This window comes from Myxine glutinosa, chromosome 6 (assembly GCF_964187855.1).
Source record: "Myxine glutinosa chromosome 6, kmMyxGlut1.1, whole genome shotgun sequence".
Taxonomy (NCBI): Eukaryota; Metazoa; Chordata; class Myxini; order Myxiniformes; family Myxinidae; genus Myxine; species Myxine glutinosa.
Window position 1 is genome coordinate 177,856,669 of NC_136266.1, and position 21,533 is coordinate 177,878,201.

General features: G+C 49.8%; 1 protein-coding gene across 4 annotated transcripts in view; it reads left to right on the forward strand.

Moving 5' to 3' along the window:
- SMG8 (SMG8 nonsense mediated mRNA decay factor) overlaps window positions 1–21,533 on the forward strand; it is an 83,906-nt gene that overhangs the window by 53,375 nt on the left and 8,998 nt on the right. The window contains exon 9 of one of the 4 annotated variants that reach the window (XR_013623914.1): window positions 5,812–5,949. Coding sequence is in view for 3 of the 4 variants with exons in the window: in XM_068118938.2 (XP_067975039.1) it covers window positions 5,782–5,945 (164 nt within the window). In the remaining variant the exon portion in view is untranslated. Of the gene's footprint in view, window positions 1–5,781; window positions 5,950–21,533 lie in introns of all 4 variants that reach the window. The other 3 variants (XM_068118935.2, XM_068118937.2, XM_068118938.2) reach the window with 3 other exon arrangements.

Genomic DNA, 21,533 nt, shown 5'->3' on the forward strand with positions numbered 1-21,533 from the left:
TTCGGCACTGGGTTCTGTGGGTTGATTATCGGCGGGAAATTCCAACTGACATAGTTTCGGTTTGTGGAAAGTGCATGCCTTTTCATATATTTTTTGTGTACACTCGTGGTGGATGATATGTTTTAGTTTTTGAGTTATTTTTATAGACAGATAAACGGTGTAGCACAATGCATAATTTGGAAAATCATACCAGTGTTGTTTCACTAAAAAAAGTACAAGTCTAATAATAAAATATTGAAAAATATATGATTTTTTTTCAATAATTGATTTTTATAATAATTAATCTAAAACAAAATGCTTCATATTATTTTTTATTTAGACGGTACACATCGGACGTATATTTAGTCGTCAACCGCACATCGATAGCTAGTATAGAAGTCCAGATACACGTGCAACAATGTACCCCACCAAATGGGCATTTTCGAGCTGGGTGGTTTCAAAGATGGCGTCCATCCGGGCACTAAGCTACCGTTCTCAGATGTCCATCACACCTTTTCTGACACTTGAGACATTGGTCTAATGGAAAATCATAATGAGAATTACTCCCCCCGCCGGAGCATTCACTTAAAAAAATGGCCGGTTGGCTCAAGGACTAATATTATCCCGGAGCGTTTGCCCAGGAAAGGCGAGAGGGGGCGTGGCCCAGCGTCCTGGCTGCGGCCTGGCAAGTTGAGGGCGAACCTGCCCGGGCATGCCCGGGCGTCCCGACCGAGGCCTGGAAAGTTGAGCGCGGGCCTGCCCGGGCGTCCTGGACGAGCCCGGCATGGTGATCGCTCCGCGTCCTTGATAGGTGCAAGGCGATTGTGAAAACCCAGCGGTAGCCGCTACACACGTCCCCCCAGAATCGACTTGCACCGGCAGGGTCAATTTGAGGGGGGTCCTGATGACCCGGCCGAAGCGACCCCTGGCGGGTCGTGGGAGGGGGTCTGGTGTGGTGGTGGGCGGTCGAGTGGGGGGCACCGTGGACGGGGGGCGGCCTCGCTGCGGCGGAAGGGCCACCCGTGGTGGGTGGTCGACGTCCACGTGCGCCGGCTTGAGGCGGTCCACCGCAATCCGGTCCGACCTGCCGCCGATGTCGATGACGAACGACTTGTTGTCCCGTCGCAGCACCCGGAAGGGCCCGTCGTACGGCGGCCGGAGTGGCCCCCGATGTGCGTTGTGACGCACAAAAACATACTCCGCTGTGCGAAGTGCTGGGGGGACGTAGGACTGGGGGTCACCGTGGTGGGATGTTGGCACGGGGGCAAACCGTCGGGCGGCCTCCTGGAGGTCCGAGCGCTGGTGAGCTGCGGACCAGGGACTGGTAGCGTCGGGCACGAATTCGCCCGGGACGCGTAGCGCCTGGCCATAGACAAGCTCGGCGGTGGATGCCTGGAGGTCCTCCTTGGGGGCCGTGCGGAGGCCCAAAAGGACCCACGGCAGCCGGTCGGCCCAACCGCCGTCTTGAAGGTCGGCCATGAGCGCGGCCTTCATGGAGCGGTGGAATCGCTCGCACAACCCGTTTGCTTGGGGGTGGTAGGCCGTAGTACGGTGGAGCTTGACCCCCAGGTTGCGGGCGACCGCGCCCCACAGCTCGGAGGTGAACTGTGGTCCGCGGTCTGACGAGATGTCTGCCGGTGCGCCGAAGCGGGCGACCCAGGTGGCGATGAAAGCCTGCGCCACGTCGGCGGTGGTGGTGGAGACGAGGGGAACGGCCTCCGGCCACCTGGTGGTCCTGTCCACCATGGTGAGCAGGTGTGTGAACCCCCGTGACGGGGGGAGGGGGCCCACCAGATCCACGTTGACGTGGTCGAAACGTCGTTCAGGCACGGTGAAAGGTGCCAGCGGGGCCTGGGTGTGTCGGTGGACCTTGGCCCGTTGGCAGGCCGTGCAGGTGCTGGTCCAATCGCGGACGTTCCGACGAAGGCCGTGCCAGACGAATCGCGCCGACACCAGCTTCTGGGAAGCTTTCCGGCCCGGGTGGGAAAGGCCGTGGAGGGAGGCGAAGATGCGGCGTTGCCAGGTGACGGGCACGATGGGGCGAGGCTGGCCTTGGGAGACGTCGCAGAGCAGGACAGTGTCCGCGAAGGGGATGTCGGCCAGGCGGAGGCCCGTGTCCGCCGCCCGGAGGGCTTGCACCGTGGTGTCGGTGGTTTGGTCCGCCGCCATAAGCGCAAAGTCCACGCCCAGGTGGACCGCGTTCGCGCTGGCCCGGGAAAGACAGTCGGCCACGGCGTTGTTTTTGCCGGCGACGTGCCGGATGTCCGTGGTAAACTCCGACACGGCGGAGAGGTGGCGCTGTTGGCGGGCCGACCAAGGCTCCATGACCTTGGCCATGGCGTAAACCAACGGCTTGTGGTCGACGAACGCCGTGAAAGGTCGGCCCTCCAGGAGGTGGCAGAAATGGCGGACGGCCAGGTGTAGACCGAGGAGCTCCCGGTCAAACGTGCTGTATTTGAGCTCGTTCGGCCGGAGCTGCCGGCTGAAAAAAGCGAGTGGCTGCCAAACCCCGTTCACCCATTGCTCATGTACGGCGCCCACCGCGTAGTCGGAGGCATCCGTGGTGAGGGCGATGGGAGCGTTGAGCACCGGGTGAGCGAGCAGTGTTGCGTCGGCGAGGGCCCGCTTTGAGCTTTGGAAGGCCGCATCCATTGCTGCGGACCAGGCGATGTCGTGCTTGGCCGGCTTGCCCCGGAGGGCTTCGTAGAGGGGCCGCATGAGTTGAGCAGCGCGGGGCTCGAAGCGGTGATAAAAATTCACCATTCCCAGGAATTCCTGCAGGGCCTTTATGGTGCGGGGACGCGGGAACGTGGTGATGGCCTCGACCTTGGTTGGCAGCGGCACGCCCCCGTTCTTGGTGATGTGGTGGCCCAAAAAATCAACGGCCATCGTGCCGAAGTGGCATTTGGCCGGGTTGACGATGAGGCTGTGCTCGCTGAGGCGCCCGGACAGTGTTCGGAGGTGGAGGAGGTGCTCGGCCCGGGACGTGCTGGCGACGAGGATGTCGTCCAGGTAAACGAAAAGGAACGGCAGGTTACGCAGCACGCCGTCCATCAAGCGCTGGAACGCCTGAGCCGCGTTCTTGAGACCAAACGGCATCCGCAAGAATTCGAATAAGCCGAACGGCGTGATGACTGCCGTTTTAGGGACGTCGGCCGCCCTGACAGGTACCTGGTGATATCCCCGTATGAGATCAATTTTCGAAAAAATGACCCGTCCCGCCAGACGGGCGGAGAAGTCTTGGATATGCGGGATCGGGTACCTGTCGGGGGTGGTAGCGTCATTGAGACGGCGGTAGTCGCCACACGGGCGCCATCCACCCCCCGGCTTTGGCACGATGTGCAGTGGCGAGGCCCACGCGCTATCGGAGCGCCGCACGATGCCGAGGTGCTCCAATGCGTCGAATTCGGCCTTCGCCACGGCGAGCTTGGCTGGGTCGAGGCGGCGGGCCCTGGCGTAGACCGGCGGGCCCGTGGTTGGTATGTGGTGCTCGATCCCATGCCGTACTGCGGCGGCCGAAAACGTCGGCCGCGTGAGGGCCGGGAACTCCGTGAGCAGGCGAGCAAACTCGTTCGCCGCCGGGACGGCGCATGCCAGCTCGGTCGGCGCGGAGCTGCTCAATGTGCATACCAGGGAGCTGAAGGTTTCGGCGTTGATTAAACGACGCCGTTGGACGTCCACCAGCAGTCCGTGTGCGCAGAGGAAGTCGGCGCCTAGCAGAGCCATGGGCACGTTTGCGGTTACAAACGTCCAAGCATATCGTTGGCCGCCGAAGCAGAGGGTGACGTTGAGCGGGCCGAAGGTGCGGATGGTCGATCCGTTGGCCGCAACCAAGGAGGGGCCGCAAACCGCGGATTGCCTGTCCTGGTCAGAGGCGGGTATGACGCTCAGTTGGGTGCCGGTGTCGCACAGGAAGCGTCGTCCGGACGCTTTATCCGTGATGAACAGTAAGTTGCCCGTGTGGCCGGCGCTCATGGCTGGTAATGAACGCCGGCCCGGCCGTTTCCCGGCCTGCCGAAGGTGCACGGGGGTCGGCATGTCCGGGCCTTCTGTCCGAACCTGGCATGATAGTAACACCACGCTTGGTCAGGTGGAGGCCCCGGTCGTCGTGCTGGAGGTGGTCGGCTCGGTGTAGCGGCCGCCAATTGCGTCGGCAGTTCAGTCGTCGACCGTGCCGGGTGCTCGGGCGCCATGGGTGTTGCGTCGGACGGCGGTGGGTCCCATGTCGCCGCTGCGATGCGCTGTCCTGCGGCGGAGATCTTGTCGGCTTCTCTGGCAAGGGCCCGGGGATCTGTGATCGTCGTGCTTGCCAGGGCGAGGCGTACCGGGTTAGGCAGCTGACGGAGGAACAGCTCCCGGAACAGGAATGCCGGAGAGTGCTCGCCGAGCAGTGAAAGCATGTAGTCCATTCGCTCGGAAGGGCGCGTGTCGCCGAGCTCGGGCAGGTCGAGCAGGCGCCGTGCGCGTTCCGCCGATGGGAGGGCGAAAGCGTCGAGGAGAAGCTTCTTAATCGCGCCGTATTTGTCAGCGGCTGGCGGGCTCTCGAGGAGGCTCAGGGCGCGGGCCGCGGTGGCCGAACCGAGCGCTGCTACCACATGGTGGACGCGGGTGTCGTCGGCCGTGATGCCTCGCAGGGCGAACAGGGAATCCGCCTGTGCGAACCAAACCGCCGCGTGAGCCTCCCAGAAGGTAGGCAGTTTAAGGGCGACTGCCGTGTCCATGTCGGTAGGTCACCAATGAAGGAGCTGGGGCTCCCACGTTGATCGGAAGAATGGACGCGACAAAAAGCTGGAATTCATCCGAGTTGCTTTAATCAAACCAAACACTCAGGCACTCTCCAAAAGCCCGTTTATCGGGCAGCAATATATATACATATTATCCCGGAGCGTTTGCCCAGGAAAGGCGAGAGGGGGCGTGGCCCAGCGTCCTGGCTGCGGCCTGGCAAGTTGAGGGCGAGCCTGCCCGGGCATGCCCGGGCGTCCCGACCGAGGCCTGGCAAGTTGAGCGCGGGCCTGCCCGGGCGTCCTGGACGAGCCCGGCATGGTGATCGCTCCGCGTCCTTGATAGGTGCAAGGCGATTGTGAAAACCCAGCGGTAGCCGCTACAACAGTACACCGTCTCTTCTAGTCCTTCTTCCCTGCTTCTTCTTCTTAGTCCAAGCACCCCCTTGTTCCCCTTTCTCCCCCAAACCTGAGGTAGTACTGTCCTCGTCCTCCCACCGATCACTGGCCTGACAACTGGCCCTCGACCCAATCACGCTTCAGCAGCGCTAACGTCGAGCCATGCACCCAATGGCGGTCACCTTGCTTATTAATCGGTGACAGCTATACGGAAGGGCGGAGCTTCTTTCTCTTCCCCTCAGGGTGAGGGAAGAGGATGTGGAAAGGCTCTGTGTGCCCTGGATTGCAAACTTCCCCTCTTTTCGCCCGGTCCCAACTCAGTTGGATGTGGGAGAACAAAGGGACAACCTTCCCTCGATACTACTGTTTACAACACTCTCCTGGTGATGCACACCAATGCAGGGGTATAAATGCTACATCCTTACCACAAATGCAAACGTGGGTTTTTACCTTTGACTTTGTTCTAATAACTGACCACCTTCCCCTTTGCCCCACAATCTTTCCCTCACCCCCATGAACATAATACTTGTGGTTCTGGTTATCTGAGCCTTTATCTACCTTATCAATGTGGCCGTTACAATTCCCAATGATGTCTTCAGTTTCACATTAAGAGGTCTGATGGAATTTGGTCACGTGTTGGCAGTGACTTTTACATCAACAGTTTTTGTTTGTCGTACAACAGCATCACTCACTGAGGGTGACAACTGGCCAGTTGTGCAGGTGAATGGAAGTGAGCGTTTGGAGGGTGAGAACTGGCGTGGTTTTTCAAACCGGGCATGGAGGCGTGGCGAGAGCTCCAGGTCAGCTTGCGCATGCTTTCCTCATGGGTTATCGTGTAATCATTGAGGAGGTACTAATGGCACTCAGATTACAGATGATGTGATTATGCTGTTGTCTTGCTTGACTCTTCTAACTATTGAGTTTATAAAACACGTTACCCCACGCAGTGTTCCATTCAAGTATATACAGGTATGCCTCGCTTAACAAAGGGTTACATATTGCCGTGTGACTACCATGTGTGGTGAACACCGCAGGGTGACACAGATGACCAAACGAGCTGAACACTCTGAGACGTTAGATCCAATGGCGGACCTTCGTTATACGAGCCGCGGGGAGGGAAGTCGAAAAGCACTTACCTGCACGAGTCCACCCGACGTCCTCAACCCTGCAATAAATCGACTCGCACGATTACCGGCTTTATTAAAGAAAATGCCGGACACAAAATAAAACACGGCCAAATAAAACTATAATTCCTAACCGGCGCGCCCCCATACAGACTCTATTACAACACAAGCGATAAAATAACTGGAAAATTAATATGTGTAGTTTGTGGCACCCAGCTCAAATCGGCTGGTGTATCTCGTCAGGAATCGTCAAAGATCGTCTGAGGCCTTGGCGGGAACCGCACGCTTTGCCGTGCAGCTCATGGGCGGGAAACGAGGCCTCGCCGCTCGCTCCGCTCCCTCCTAGCTTCGTCGGCGAAGCGAACAGGCTGCGCCCGTCCACTCGTCTCTGTTTGGGAAACTTCAGTTCTCAGTCCACAGTTACTCCTCCTCACGATCACTATCAAGATGTCGGAACACGACCGTTCGCTTTTTTTCTTTTCTTTCTTTTTCATTCATTTCGGTTTATTGAACTCGTCAAACACTGGACAAGGCAGTCCGAAGACTGAAATTTGTCGAGTTTACAATAACAATATTACATAAAACTTACAAGTGCATATAAAATAATAACAATGATATAAAATAACTTAACGTACATATTATGTAAATCAAAAATACTTCCAGATAGCAGACCGCCTGGCCTTGCTCATTGGCTCGCTGTCGCCAGCATGGGAGGTTACACGGTGGCCATGTTTAGTCAATCAATCCAGGACATACATAAATCGGCACAAAACGATGATCTAATGGATATTCCCATCAAATTTCTCGCATTTCAGTGGCATTGGAGTCGAGTCAGCCTTTGTGTGAGGTACAGAAGTATACACCATTTAATTTCATTTTCCCAGGTGTTGTCTGACCAGGTACGATTGACATACATGCGGTCCGACAAGAGCTGCGAAAAAAATCACTAGGAGAATATAGAAAACACAAAACGATAGTTTTCTACTGCATCCACAGGTCGGCCTACAAAACCAACGAAATGACGAATAGAAACTCACAATCAAACGCTGATTACGGAAATTTAACAGCTTGTTCAACTTGTTCCCAGGGTCGGTGCAAGGGTGCCCAAGGGCCTAGGTGTACTTTCAGCTTTGCGCCCTCGCTCTCTGCCCCCTTCCCCTCCCCCAAACACACAATTAACTTTCAAAAATGTACATTTTGTGCATTAGTATGAATATATCCTCTGCATTTATAATTAGATTTATTTTACATGAAAATGCGAATCCGATGCTGATTGCATATTCTCATTGTTCTACACTTTTAATAATATATATATATATATATATATATATATATATATATACGCAAATAAATTCACATTATTATGCATAATATCGATCACGTGATGTCATACCATGATCATTAGAATTTAGAATTTTACTTTCCGTGCTTTCAGTTTACCAAATGCATGAACACTTGGTTTCTTCAGGTGAATGCTTTGTGCAATTTCATGTTCTATTGACGAGGTGGATAGCCCAACAATACAACTGTTTGTTGTGTCATTGAAGAACAGACGTATGTTTTGATCAACTTCAGCTTGGAAAAGCTTTGCTCACCATTGGCCACAGAAACGGGGAGGGAGGGTGGAGAGGATGCAGCGGAGAATAATAAATGTGTTGGGCACATTACCTGTGAGGTTGTTTTTACAAAGTTCAGAACTCAGAACATCTTGTGGTCATGCCAACTTTGGATCGTGGTTGTCCCAGAGGGGAGAGGGTAAGGGGCTGAAGTGGTCTATTTGTAGAAAAAATTACATGTGAAAACCGATCCCTGAACCTTTTTTTGAGCTTAATCGACTTCGACTTCTGCTTCCGGTCCGGTATGAAGAGGACGCAGGCGTCACATGCTCGCCGCTTCTTCGACCGGGCCACTGTCAGTTGCTTGCTTTTTTGGTGGTCGTGCGGATTTTTTGGCCATTGAGTCTGCCCTTTGCATAGCCCCGACTCTGCTCCCTGCTTAGCCTGCCCGGCTCCTTCGCCTGCTCGCTGTTTCCTCGGGCACGTTCTCGTGGGTTGTGACCATCGCAGCGGTTTGGTGGCGGTTTCCCGCTGTGATCTAGATTTGTAGCGGCGGCGGTCGATTGCCGCTGCATTTGCCGCTTTGCCGTGATCAACCTTGGCCTCGTGATCGTCTCTTTGCTCCTGCCTGCCCTCTGCTTGGTCCCGGCTCTGCTCCTGGCTTCACCTACCTGGCTCCTTCGTTTCCTCGGGCCCGCTCCCGTGGGTTGGGACCATTGTTTGACCTCCTCAACCTTGGCCTCGTCTCGTCTCTCCGCTCCTGCCTGGCATGGCTCTGCGGTACTCCGCCGCAAGGCTCCTTCTGCTCAATACCCGCTCCACCCCATCATGCATCTCTGCCATCAAATCAAATGGACTCCTCCGACGACCCAGGTACATTCACCGTGGCTCCGGTCGTAAGTTTGTATATTTGCAATCAGGTCACTCCATCCCCATCCTCTGGTCGGCTCAGTGCACTCTCTCTTCGTCCCAGCGCACCTGGTCACAGCAACGCAGCAACGCACACACAACGCACCTCCTGCCTATGAACCCTGGCTAAATCACCTGAATTCATCCCTGCTGTTCAAAACAACATCAAGCTCACCCTGTTCAACACCCGGTCCCTCAACAACAAATGCCTCATCCTGAACGAATACATCCTGGATAACAAACTGGACTTTCTCTGTCTCACCGAAACCTGGCAACAACCTCTGGACTACTACACACTCAACCTCACCACACCCAATGGATATTCCTACGTCAATAAACCATGCTCGGGGGGCCGAGGTGGTGGAATTGCCGTTATCCACCGTCAAGACATCAAGACCAGCCTCATCCCCATCGCCTCATCCTCATCATTTGAACACCTGGCTTTTAAACTCTCTGGTCACACGCAGTCTGTCATGGCTGTCGTCTACCGTCCTCCCAAGCCACACCCATCATTCCTGTCTGACGTCTCCTACTTTCTGACCCAGCTATGTTCCCTCTCCCCCTCAATCCTCCTCCTTGGTGATTTCAATATCCACATGGACTCCACTGACTCCACAATAACCACTGACTTCACTGATTTACTCACCTGCTTTAACCTCACTCAACATGTCGACTTTCCTACCCATATCCGTGGTCACATTTTGGACCTTGTCTGCTCCACTGGATTAAATTTGCACCATCTCTCTGGCTCCGACCTCACCCTCTCTGACCACTTAGCTATCGCTATGACCATCAACATCCCCACCCCAACACCAAGACGTTATCGCACTATCACCTTCCGTAAGCTAAACGCTCTTTCACCTACCTCATTCTCATCCACCCTCTCTGAAAAAATGTCCACTTCTCCCTTCGTTGACCTCCACACCCCTTCCGACCTCACTGACTACTACAACTACACTCTCTCCTCCTGCCTTGACCAGCTTGTGCCTGTAAAAACCAAAACAGTTTCTTTCACCCATTCTGCTCCCTGGTTTACCCCTGAACTCCGCCTGATGAAAACTCGTGCTCGCCAACTTGAAAGACTCCGCAATAAAACAGGTCTCACAGTTCACTCCCAAGCCTACAAGGACCACCTACAGCACTACAAAGATGCCCTCTCCCGCGCCCGCTCCGCCTACTACTCTCAAATTATCCACTCTGGCTCCGGAAACCCAAAAGCACTCTTCTCGACAATAAACAAACTCCTCCGCCCCCTGAACACCACCACCCAGTCATTCACAGTAGACAACTGCATCTCCTTCCTCTCTTTCTTCCAACGCAAAATTGACAACATCTACAACAGCTTGACCACCGCCGCACCCGCTCCCCCTCCAACCACCTGCCCCCCCTTGTCCTGCCATCCCCTGTCTCGGTTCTCCCCAATCTCCCCTACTGACCTCTCTGAACTCCTCATAGGAATGAAAACTGCCACCTGCACTCTTGACCCCATCCCCTCCAGCTTTGTCAAGGCCTCCCTCCCTGCTCTCTCTCCACTTATCATTGCAACAATAAACTCCTCCCCGTCTACAGGCATCGTCCCATCTTCCCTCAAAATTGCTGCTGTTACCCCCATTCTAAAAAAACCTGGTCTAAACCCTGACACCCTAAACAACTTCAGACCCATCTCCAACCTACCCTTTCTGTCAAAAGTTTTGGAACGCGCTGTAGCCACTCAACTCAAACATCACCTCTCTGCCAATAACCTGTATGAAACATTCCAATCCGGATTCCGCTCCAACCACAGTATTGAAACTGCTCTCCTCAAAATCACCAACGACCTTCTCCTCTCCTCTGATGCTGGCAACCTCAACATTCTCGTCCTCCTCGACCTCAGCGCTGCCTTTGACACCATCAATCACACCATCCTCCTCACCCGATTTGAATCCACCTTTAACGTTTCCGGCACTGCCCTCTCTTGGATTAAATCATACCTCTCTGACAGACGCCAGTTCATCTCCATCAATAACTGCAAATTCCCCACTGCTCCCCTCCCCCAAGGTGTCCCCCAAGGTTCAGTTCTTGGCCTCCTCCTCTTCATCCTTTACCTGTCCCCCCTCGGTCACTTGATCCGCCGTCATGGTCTCCAATTCCACTGCTTCGCCGATGACATCCAGCTTTTCATCTCCACCAAGTCCGTCTCCACCGACACCCACTCTATCCTGAAGTGGGCATCACTGAAATAAAATCCTGGCTTCAAATCAACTTCCTCAAGCTTAACTGTGATAAATCTGAAATAATCATCATTGGCCCAAAAACGCTCACAAAATCCACCCATAACTTTGCCCTCAACATCGACGAAGCAGTGGAAGCAATCTGTCACCCCAGTATCCACCTCCCCTCACATCCGGAATCTTGGCGTCATCTTTGACCAAACCCTCTCCTTCGACAAATACACTAAACAGATCACAAAGTCAGCCTTCTTTCACCTGAAAAACATTGCCCGTCTCCGCTCATCCCTCTCCTCCACGGCTGCAGAAACCCTCATCCACGCCTTCATCACCTCCCGTCTGGACTACTGCAATAGCCTCCTCTATGGTTCACCCTCAAAAATCACCAATAAACTCCAATACATTCAGAACTCCGCTGCCCGTCTACTCACCCATTCCCGGACCCGTGACCACATCACCCCCGTCCTTTACAAGCTTCACTGGCTCCCCATCCCCCAGAGAATCCAGTACAAAATCCTCCTCTTGACATACAAAGCCCTCCATAACCTGGCCCCATCCTACCTGGCTGACCTCCTCTCCAGACACACTCCCACCCGCAACCTCCGCTCTGCTGGTACCAACCTCCTGACCCCTTCCATCCGGACCAAATTCAGATCCTGGGGGGACAGGGCCTTCTCCATCGCTGCTCCCACCCTCTGGAACTCACTACCTCACACCATCAGAGACTCCTCCTCACTCACCACATTCAAAACATCACTAAAGACCCACCTGTTCAACACTGCATTCAACATTCAACCCACAGCATTTAACCCCTGACTATCACTTCTCCTTCTCCCTCCTTTTGCTTTAAATATTTCCCTCTTGATTCTTGTCTTTTTGCAATTGTTGTTTTCATGTATTGTTATGCATTATGTTTTCCACTCTGTCAAAGCGCCTTTGGGCTTCTTGAAAAGCGCTATACAAAATAAATGAATTATTATTATTATTATTATTATTATTATTATTATTATTAATACTCCAGTTAGGTGTAGAGCAGTAAACCATTTTCTGGCATAATTTGGTGAAATCGGCAAAAAAGTCACAATTTTATATCCATGCCAGTGATTGACGAAACATGGCCGCCGGAGCTGGCGTCGGTCTCGCGTGACCATCCACCATATAGTGGTATAAGTAGAAATTGACGTTTTTAACCCTTTCATTCTGAAAACGAAATTATTCGCAAACCTTCTGAAAAGTTATTCGGTTCATTGACAGGTTAATCTCCCGTTGAATAGTTAATCATCGGGGAAAAAATAGGAAAATCATATTGCCATTGCGCAATCACCAGACACTGTTGTGGGGACGGCTCCTTTGTTTCAGCGACGAATATCCCTAAATGAAACCATTCATTGTAGCGAACCTTCACTATTCGAATGTCCGTTAAGTGGGGGGATACCTGCACTTAAATTTAAATAAAAGAATGATTTTACAGATCGTTTAAAAAAAAATCCAGGAATTTAGCGCTATGGAAGTATTCTTGTACACCACTCTATTTATCATGTCCAAGTTCTGCTAAACAGGAGGTTCTTGGAAGTGCAAACACAATGATTTGTGTTCTTCAGTGTTCAAGTATATATAATGCTATTTAAATATAATAAAAATTGTAAAGTAGTTTATATAATGCTACTTACATAAAATAAAGATTGTAAAAGTCGTATAAATTTATTTCCGCGTTTTACCGTTGTTTTATGTGGTGTCTTTTACACCACCTTATCGAACACATTACAGTAGTTATTCATGCCTGTTGTTTATGTCCTTTATGACGTCCTTAAAAACAGCAAGTTTCCTGTTTGGAATGATTTTCAATGTTGTTTGAATGCTAGACAGGTTGTTAAACAGCAGGTGTGTTTTCCGATCTGTGTTCAAAATATAACATTCAATTCAAATAAGTTGTTCCTCGATCATAAACTGACGTTTACAGACAGAGGGACGGATGGGCATGAACTATTTGCTTAACCCTGCTTTTCTCTTCATGTGTGCGGGGTAATGAATGCTGCCAAATAAAATAATATTAGGGATGACTTGCATTTTGTTTTTGTATAGTGTCGTAGCCCTTGGAGAAGCTAGAACACAGAACGGATGTGAACGTAACATGCAGGGTTCTCAAACTGGGGTACGCATGCCGCTGGGGGTACACCGAGGATTCGCCAAAATTAACGTCGAATCGTTATTTCACCACTTTTGGTTATTGTGTGGCTATATAAAGATCTTGTGAGGTAAGCAAGTTATCTACGTTTGCTAAAAATGGTTTCTTCTCTGTTAAATGCAGTATTTTGCTGCCATTTTTAACTCACCGCCAGACATCCCTATATGCTCCCCTCTGGCAGCATGAGAAACATTGGCGCCATAACAATGAGCTGATTGGTTGATGGACCCACTCATCCTACACTGTCACCAGAGACTTCAACACATCATTTCTCCATGTTTTTCATCATAATTATCCACACACTTTAAAAAAAAAACAACAACTGGGGACATTGTCATCGGCTCCATTTATCTCTCGGTCTGTCCGCCATGCTATCTCCTCCTAAATACCGACTTGGCATTTAATATAGAATATTTTTTTTGTGGGGGTGAACTTACTTTTCAAGATGTCTTAGAACCAAAAGTTCATTGGAATTGTGTTGAAATTATTCTAGATTTTGTTAATGTGACCATTAAAAGAAACAAAAAACACATTTGACATTTCGAAACAAATAAATTGATCCTTGAAAGTGATGTAAACTGATATCGAACTCAATTCATGGACAGTACTGTGTTAAATTTCTGTACGTTTTCCAGAAGTATCTGTTTATTTTGCACATTAGCCAAATTTTTTTTTAACAAAAACAAAAGTTAATTTACGACTGGGATTACGGACAGTAAAATTACAGTTCAGTACTTCGTGTAACCCCCACGAGCACTCAGGAGAGCACGTACACGTTGAGGCATGCTGTTCACGAGATTTGCCAAGGTTTGGACAGGAATCGCTTGCCATGCAGTGACAATAGCCTGCTGCAATTCACGCACAGAGGTCGGCTGCTGGTCCAAGTGGTCGATTTGACGCGTTAATTCTGCCCACAAGTTCTCTATCGGATTCATATCCAGGGACATGGCAGGCCACTCCATATGCTCTACATCACGGTCAGCACGAAAGTGTTGGATCATGCGAGCACGATGAGGCTGTGCATTGTCATCTTGGAAGACAAAGTTTCCTCGAAAGGCTGCACGAGAAAATGGAAGCAATGTTTCTTGCAGAATGGCCCTGTACTTGAACTGGTTCAGGTTTCCATTCAGAACAACCATGTCAGTTTTGCCCCCTGCATGAAAAGCAGCCCAAACGGTCACCCCACCACCTCCAGCTTGGACTCTTGGCACTATACAATCTTTGTTGTAGGCTTCATGCACTTGTCTGCGCACTCGGACGTGGCCATCTTGACGATAGACCAGAAATCTAGACTCGTCACTGAAGATCACGTGATTCCAGTGTCCTGGCTGCCATTGACGGTGCTCTGGCCAACTGCAATCGGCGCTGGCGGTGTTGTCTGGTCAGGCGTGGCTTTCTCGGGGGACGCCTGGCACGATAGCCTGCTTGAACCAGTCGTTGGTTGACTAGCCTTCTGGATACAGGCACATTTGTCAGTTGCTGCCACTCAGCCCTAAGCCGATTAGCTGACTTGGTTCGGCCATTGCGGACTAACCGGTGCAGCTGGCGATCATCCCTCCTTGTGGTTCTGCGGGGATGTCCTGGCCTCGGTATTGGAGTAGGGACACCCCTCTGAGCATTTCGTTTCAGGATCTTTGACACCTGACCTTGAGTGATGCCATACTGCCGAGCAATAGCACGCTGTTTCATGCCGTAATTTCGTAAAGCCACCACTCCATGACAAACAGCATTGTCGAGTTGACGGACCATCTCCAGAGGAAGCGGCAATAACTTTTGGAGATGTGCAGCAGTTGTTTTCCACTAATACAGAACGCAACAACCCTTGTATACCCGACTGAAGCCAATCATCAAATGCACCTGTCCGTACATTTTGCCACGCCACCTGTGATATAATCCCGTTGTTGACCTCTTGCTGCGACAGACGATCAGTGACATGGTTCTTTTAACAAATAAATCACCAAAGTGTAAAAGAAACTCACCAGATTGATATACTGAGTTAAGAAAGTAAACCCAAGTCAAGAAAAAAAAAATATTCCATATTAAATGCCAAGTCGGTAGTTATGAAGAAATTTCGAAAAATACATTTCTACAATCTTTGAAATTATTATTTTATTTCAATTGAATTAAGTGACATATGTGGGAAAATTACACACCCAGACCAGGAATCGAACCCAGGTCCTCTGGTGAACCGTACCAGTGATTTGCCATTTGGGCGACCCTGACCAAGCATGCTATGTTCCCACGCATACAATTTCCACTCTCTTTCCGTCAATGCTTCCAGGGCACTCACTGCCAATCATAGGAGCAACAAGGGCCTGCTCACGAGAGGGTCTTCCTCCAATGGGGGGACAAATCCATGTCCGCTATTACAAACACCACTGGGGGTGAAGAAACACAATTAAATAAATGAACAGGATTATAACTAATTAATTGACATATGATCCACCACGCGGTAACCCGGGTTGCCCCGTGATTTTTAATCATTTTACATAATTAATTAATCTATTTTAGGGGGAGTGTAACCTGGGTTCGTGTGATTGGAAAATCCTTTATGACACAAATAAAACAAAGTTGTGACACAAAGGATTTTCCTATCACACGAACCCGGGTTACACTCCTCCTAAAATAGATTAATTAATTATGTAAAATGATTAAAAATCACGGGGCAACCCAGGTTACCGCGTGGTGGATCATATGTGGGAAACTTGCACGCCCAGACCAGGAATCAAACCCAGCCTATGGTTGGCAGCCAGTGCCCCGGAAGCATTGACGGAAAGAGTGGCAATCATATGTGTGGGGAAAATTGCATGCTCAGTCAGGGCCACCCAGATCTCTCAGATGGCAGAGCACTGGAATGGTTTTCCAGAGGACCTGGGTTTGATTCCATGTAATTAAATACAACCATGTAATTTTCCCACATATGTCAATTAATTATAATCCTGTTCATTTACTTAATTCAATTTAATTATATATTTCAACACTGATTGAGTGATTGTATAACAGAAATCACCTTTTTGGCACTTTCAAAACTCTTCCGTTTCGCAGTACAGTAGTTTGACAAAATATTACGGCATTTTACGTCATCACGACCAATCTAATTTGCCGCTCGCAGACAAAACGCAACAGCAACACTCGGCTTACATTCCTCAAACATAACGACAAAACAGTCACCAGATTTTTGTCAATATTAGATAAAGATTGGCTCCTGAAGCTGGCCTACTTGAAAGACATATTCTTATGCCTCAACTCATTGAGCACATCTCTCCAAGGCAGGTGCACCCCAGTGATTGATTCAAAGTGAAGGAGAAAAGGTTTGGTATGTTTGAACACCTTTGTGCAGCATTTGAGAATGAAAACACTGGGAAACTAGAACGGCACTCGGTAGAGAGCATACCTCCGCCTGGTTAGCCATATCACTCAATGGTGAAGAATCACTTAAAATTCTTCTAGCTGGATCCGGATCTGGATCTTCACCAAAATTGAATCAATTCTTCCTTGTCACACACACAACCTGTCCAACAAAATTCGTCCAAATCCATCCATAACTTTTTGAGATATCCTGCTATGTATCGTTTTGTCCCTATCTCCCAATGGTGAAGAAACACTGAAAAAATTCGCGTAGCCAAATCCGGATCTTCACCAAAATCTAATCAGTTCGTTCTTGTCACATACGCGACATATTTGCCAAATTTCGTCCGAATCCGTCCGCAACTTTTTGAGATATCTTGTTCACAAACGGACAAATGGGCAGACAGGGGTGAAAACATAACCTCCATCCACATCTGGTGGCGGAGGTAAATACACATGGTGACACGAGTTCATGCATATCTAGTGTCCCTGTGGGTGGAGTTCGTCGTCCTACTTCCCAAACTATAGTGAGCTGGATTAAAATTTGATGAGAAGTCCATTCATCGTTAAGGTGCACTCTCCCCCGGACCACGCGCAGGATGAATTGGCGGAGTTGGTGAATGATATTTGAAACTCTTCCTTTGATCAGGTTCTGGTCCAAAATGAGCGTGCGTTATCCTACCGTGTCTGACGGGCCGTGAAGTCTTTGTTCATGTTTTCCAGTGGCTATCTGTTTGAGCAAGGATTCTCAGCATTGTTAAACATGAAAACGAAATATTGGTTTTGGCTTAATGAGGAGGATGACCTTCGAGTTTCCGTGTTCAAAACTGCACTTCAAATTGAAAAACTGGTTTTGAAGAAATATGCACATCCCTCGCACTACGGCTCATGAGTTGGTTATCCGACTTCAAATAATCATGTGTCGTTGTTTATGAATGAATGAATGATCGTTTTAAGGCCATTTTCCCCGCTAGAGCAGGGGTTAGCCTTGCGGGCCCCATGACAATCATGGTTCCCTGTTTGAGGCAATGTTTTTATGGCCGGATGCCCGTCCTGACGCCAACCCTTGGTCACGCTCTTACGATGCACAGGGATACGGTGTACCTATTCTAAATCGGGGTACACACCGTGATCATTCATCCCAGCAAGATGGTACTCAATTTGCCGACCTCGGAAGGATGACAGGCTGAGTCAACCCCCCTGGCGTTAATTCAGCGATTGACCGGGATTCAAACCCAGGATCCTAGGATCCCAAGCTGGCACCCTAACCGCTAAGCCAACACCCGGCTGTTGAATAAATGAGGATCATTGAAACATCTACTTTATCCCCTTTAAAAAACATTTTATACCATTTTATTACCCAATGGAAGGAATGGTCTGATTACGTGGAAGGAATGTATGGAGACAAAAGGTCTGAAGGTGAATATCGGAAAGACGAAGGTGATGGAAAGTGGTAAAGCATGTGGTGAGGTGGAAAGAACTGGGAAGTGGCCCTGTGCTGTGTGTAGGAAGGGTGTCGACTGTCGGAGTGAACTCCATTCAGTGTACAATGTGCGCTGAGTGGGTTCATCAAAAATGTAGTGGTCTGAGAGGGTCATTAACCAGTGTGGCAGCTACATTCAAATGTAAGGTGTGCACAGAGGGAGCTGCAGATGGAGGAAATGTTGAGTTGGATCTTGGAGACGGCGTGAAGCTGGAAGGTGTGAAAACATTTTGCTACCTCGGAGACATGCTGAATGGAGAAGGTGGATCAGACTCGGCAACGGTTGCTCGAGTGAGATGTGCATGGAAGAAGTTTCGGGAATTGAGTGGCGTGCTGATGATGAGGGGAGTGTCGTTGAAGCTGAAGGGAAAGGTGTATGCTGCATGTGTGAGAAGTGTTATGATTTATGGGAGCGAGACATGGGTAATGAACGTAGAGCAGCAACGAAGGTTGGAAAGGGTGGAAATGCGAATGGTTCGACGGATGTGCGGAGTATCGTTGAGAGAGAGGAAGACAAATGATAAATTGCGAAAGATGATGGGAATAGAGCCTGTGATTGATGCTGTGAAGAGGAACAGGTTGAGATGGTTTGGTCATGTGTTGAGGAAGGATGAAAGTGACTGGTTGAGAAGAGTGATGGAAATGAATGGAGAAGGAAGTAGAAGACTACTTCAAATACAAATGGGACTTCCGTTTCCGGTCTTGCTGGCGAGGGTTCGTTTATTCTCAGCTCTCCATGCTATCCATCGAAATCGAAGTTAAGTAATTGTTCCCATTTGTATTTTCGTTATAACTATTTATGTTATGGTGTATATATTGTCTCCCGACGAAGATTTTCGGTGCAAATCTTTCATACCTGTATTGAAAATCGTGTTAATTCGGGTCGTGTTTTGAGGCCTTGTAGTTGTACAGTGAACACTGTACAACCTTGAGGCTTTGTTTTTCTCTCAGCGGTCTGTGTTTTTGTGATCCAATAACTTTCGTTCTCTGTTTTCCCAATCTTTTCACCCCATAGCCCTCTTCCTTGTGTAAATCACAACTCAAAAAAATCAAAAAAAAAAACATTTCCTTCTCTGTTCTCATTCGTTTATTCATTCTTATTCGTTCGTTCGTTCGTTCTTTGACCACGTGTTTCTCCCCCATTTCCCCAGATAGATTGTCAAATTTCAACTCGTTATTTTATCGTCCATGCGTTATTGTTTTGATTATAGTTACTTTTGGTTTGAATTTCCTGTAACTTGTAATTATTTAATCGTGTTCTGCTCCTCGTGTGCGGCCTTGTAGTTGTACCCCCGTCGGTGTTTGTTATCTTAATCGTGTTTTGCTTGTCTCTTAGTTTTTTTCCCTTCTACCCCGAACATAATACTCTGTCTAACGTTCCAAATCCCCACCTCCCCCCCCCCCCCCCACCCCCAAAAACCAAACAAACAAAAAAAAACCCAAAAACATTTATTTTCCTTTCTCCACGTGTACTGTTGACTCATCCTGTATTTTCTGTCCAGGTGTGCTGTTCGCCCCGCCCCCATTAACTCCTTGCCATCCACCGTTTGCCCTTCACGTGACTCGTGGTGGTCCCTCTCGGCTCTCCCCCCGTTGGTATTTTTGTGCACATAAGATTGTTCACGGTTCTGTTTAAATATTATTTAAATATGTATAACCTTTCCCCTTCAGTGTTTTACTCAGTGGTATTTTACAACACGCTGTTTTACTTCCTATTTAAAAGGCTTTTCTCAATTTCCTCTCCAACTCATTCCACCTCAAAAAAAAGAAATTCAATATCTTATACGTCTCCCTCACTACATGGTCTAAATTCACATTCATTCCATCCCTCCTCCATCATTCTGAACCGGATTGCTAACTTGAAAATCACAACAAACCCAATTTGTTTTCAATGTTCGTCTTTCATTAATCATCCACTTTCTAAACTCCCCTCTTGCCCCTCCCATCCAAATCCCTCCCCTTGCACCTACACTCCTAAACTCCCCCCTTGCCCCGCCACTCTTAAACTCCCCCCCTGCCCCTCCACTCCTGAACTCCCCCCTTGCCCTTCCACTCCTGAACTCCCCCCTTGCCTTTCCCCTCCTAAACTCCCCCCTTGCCCTTCCCCTCCTAAACTCCCCCCTCACTCCTCCCCTTCAAAACTCCCCCCCAACCCCTCCCATTCAAATCTCCCCCCATACCATTCCTCTCCAATTCTCCCTCCTCCCCCCTCCTCCTCAAAGCTGCCTCCTCCCCACTTCGTCTCCCTTCTATCTCATACCTCCACCCCCCCCCCCAACCTTCTTCTTTCCTCTGCCCCCCCTCAAACAACCCCTCACTGTGCCTCATCCCTTCACCTTCAAACCTTTCATCCTCCTCATCCTTCCCTTTCTTGGAACTCTTCTGCAATCGCTGACACACTAACAACTGCTCTCCCTACCTCCCCCTCTCATCCTTCATCTTACCCTACTCCTCCCCTCCCCTGTCCTGTACCCGATGCTACCCCTCTCTCTTCATTAACGGTATGGACCTCAAACATCCGGGGCCTTCGCTCAAACCTGACTGATCTCTCCATACAGGTTGCTTCTGACAATCCAGACTTGATCTGCTTAACAGAGACTTTCCTCCTTCAAGATGTCCCTGATTCCTTAATATCTCTTCCTGGTTACTCCCTCCTCCGGTATGATAGACCTGAGCCTCGGCCTGGTGGTGGGGTGGCTATCTTTATCAAAAACTCTCTTCCTCACTCTCCTTGCACTGCCCTCTCTCCTCCTCACCCCCAGGAGTACCTCTGGCTACGGCTTCCTCTCCGCTCCCACCTTTTGTTCATATGTGTTCTGTACCGTCCCCCAAACAGTGATGACTCCATCTACATTTCACTGTCTGACAACATGGACCAACTTCTATCCACTCATCCCAACTCTCTCTTCCTCATATGTGGTGACTTCAATTGTCATCATGCCACCTGGTTGGGTGTGGGTTCCTCTCTCACCAGTCATGGCACCTCAGCAAAGGACTTCTGTGACTCACTGGGATTGACACAATCTGTCAATTTCCCGACCCGGATCTCAGCCAATGGAGTATCTTCTCTTCTAGACTTGATTATGACTAACTTCCCTGCTAATGTCTGCTGCTCTTCTTCTGCTCCAATCGGTTCTTCTGATCATGTGCTTGTCAAAGTGGACATCTCTCTGGCCATTCTCAGAGAGCCTCCTCAGCGTCGACGAGTCTGGCATTTCACTCAGGCCGACTGGGACGGTCTTCAAGCAGCCATCAATCGTCTGGATTGGTCTCCCATCTCCACTGCCTCTGACATCAATTCTTCCTGGGAATTCTTCCAAAGCAAACTGATCTCTCTCATGCACAGATTTATCCCATCTCGCCTTCAGTTGTCTTACCCTTCCTCCCGTCCATGGTACACTGAATCTTGTGGTGAGGCAGTTGCCCTGAAACAACTTGCCTTTGCCTCTTGGAAGGCTAATCCAACTGAAGGAAATCTCAGTTCCTTCCACCAAGCTCGGAACAAGTGTGTGTCTACCCTCAGGAGTGCCAGGAAGCACTATCTCTCCTCACTCAAGAATGAACTCTCAAACCTGTCTCCTTCCTCCAAATCCTGGTGGCGTCTGGTCAAATCCGTTTCTGG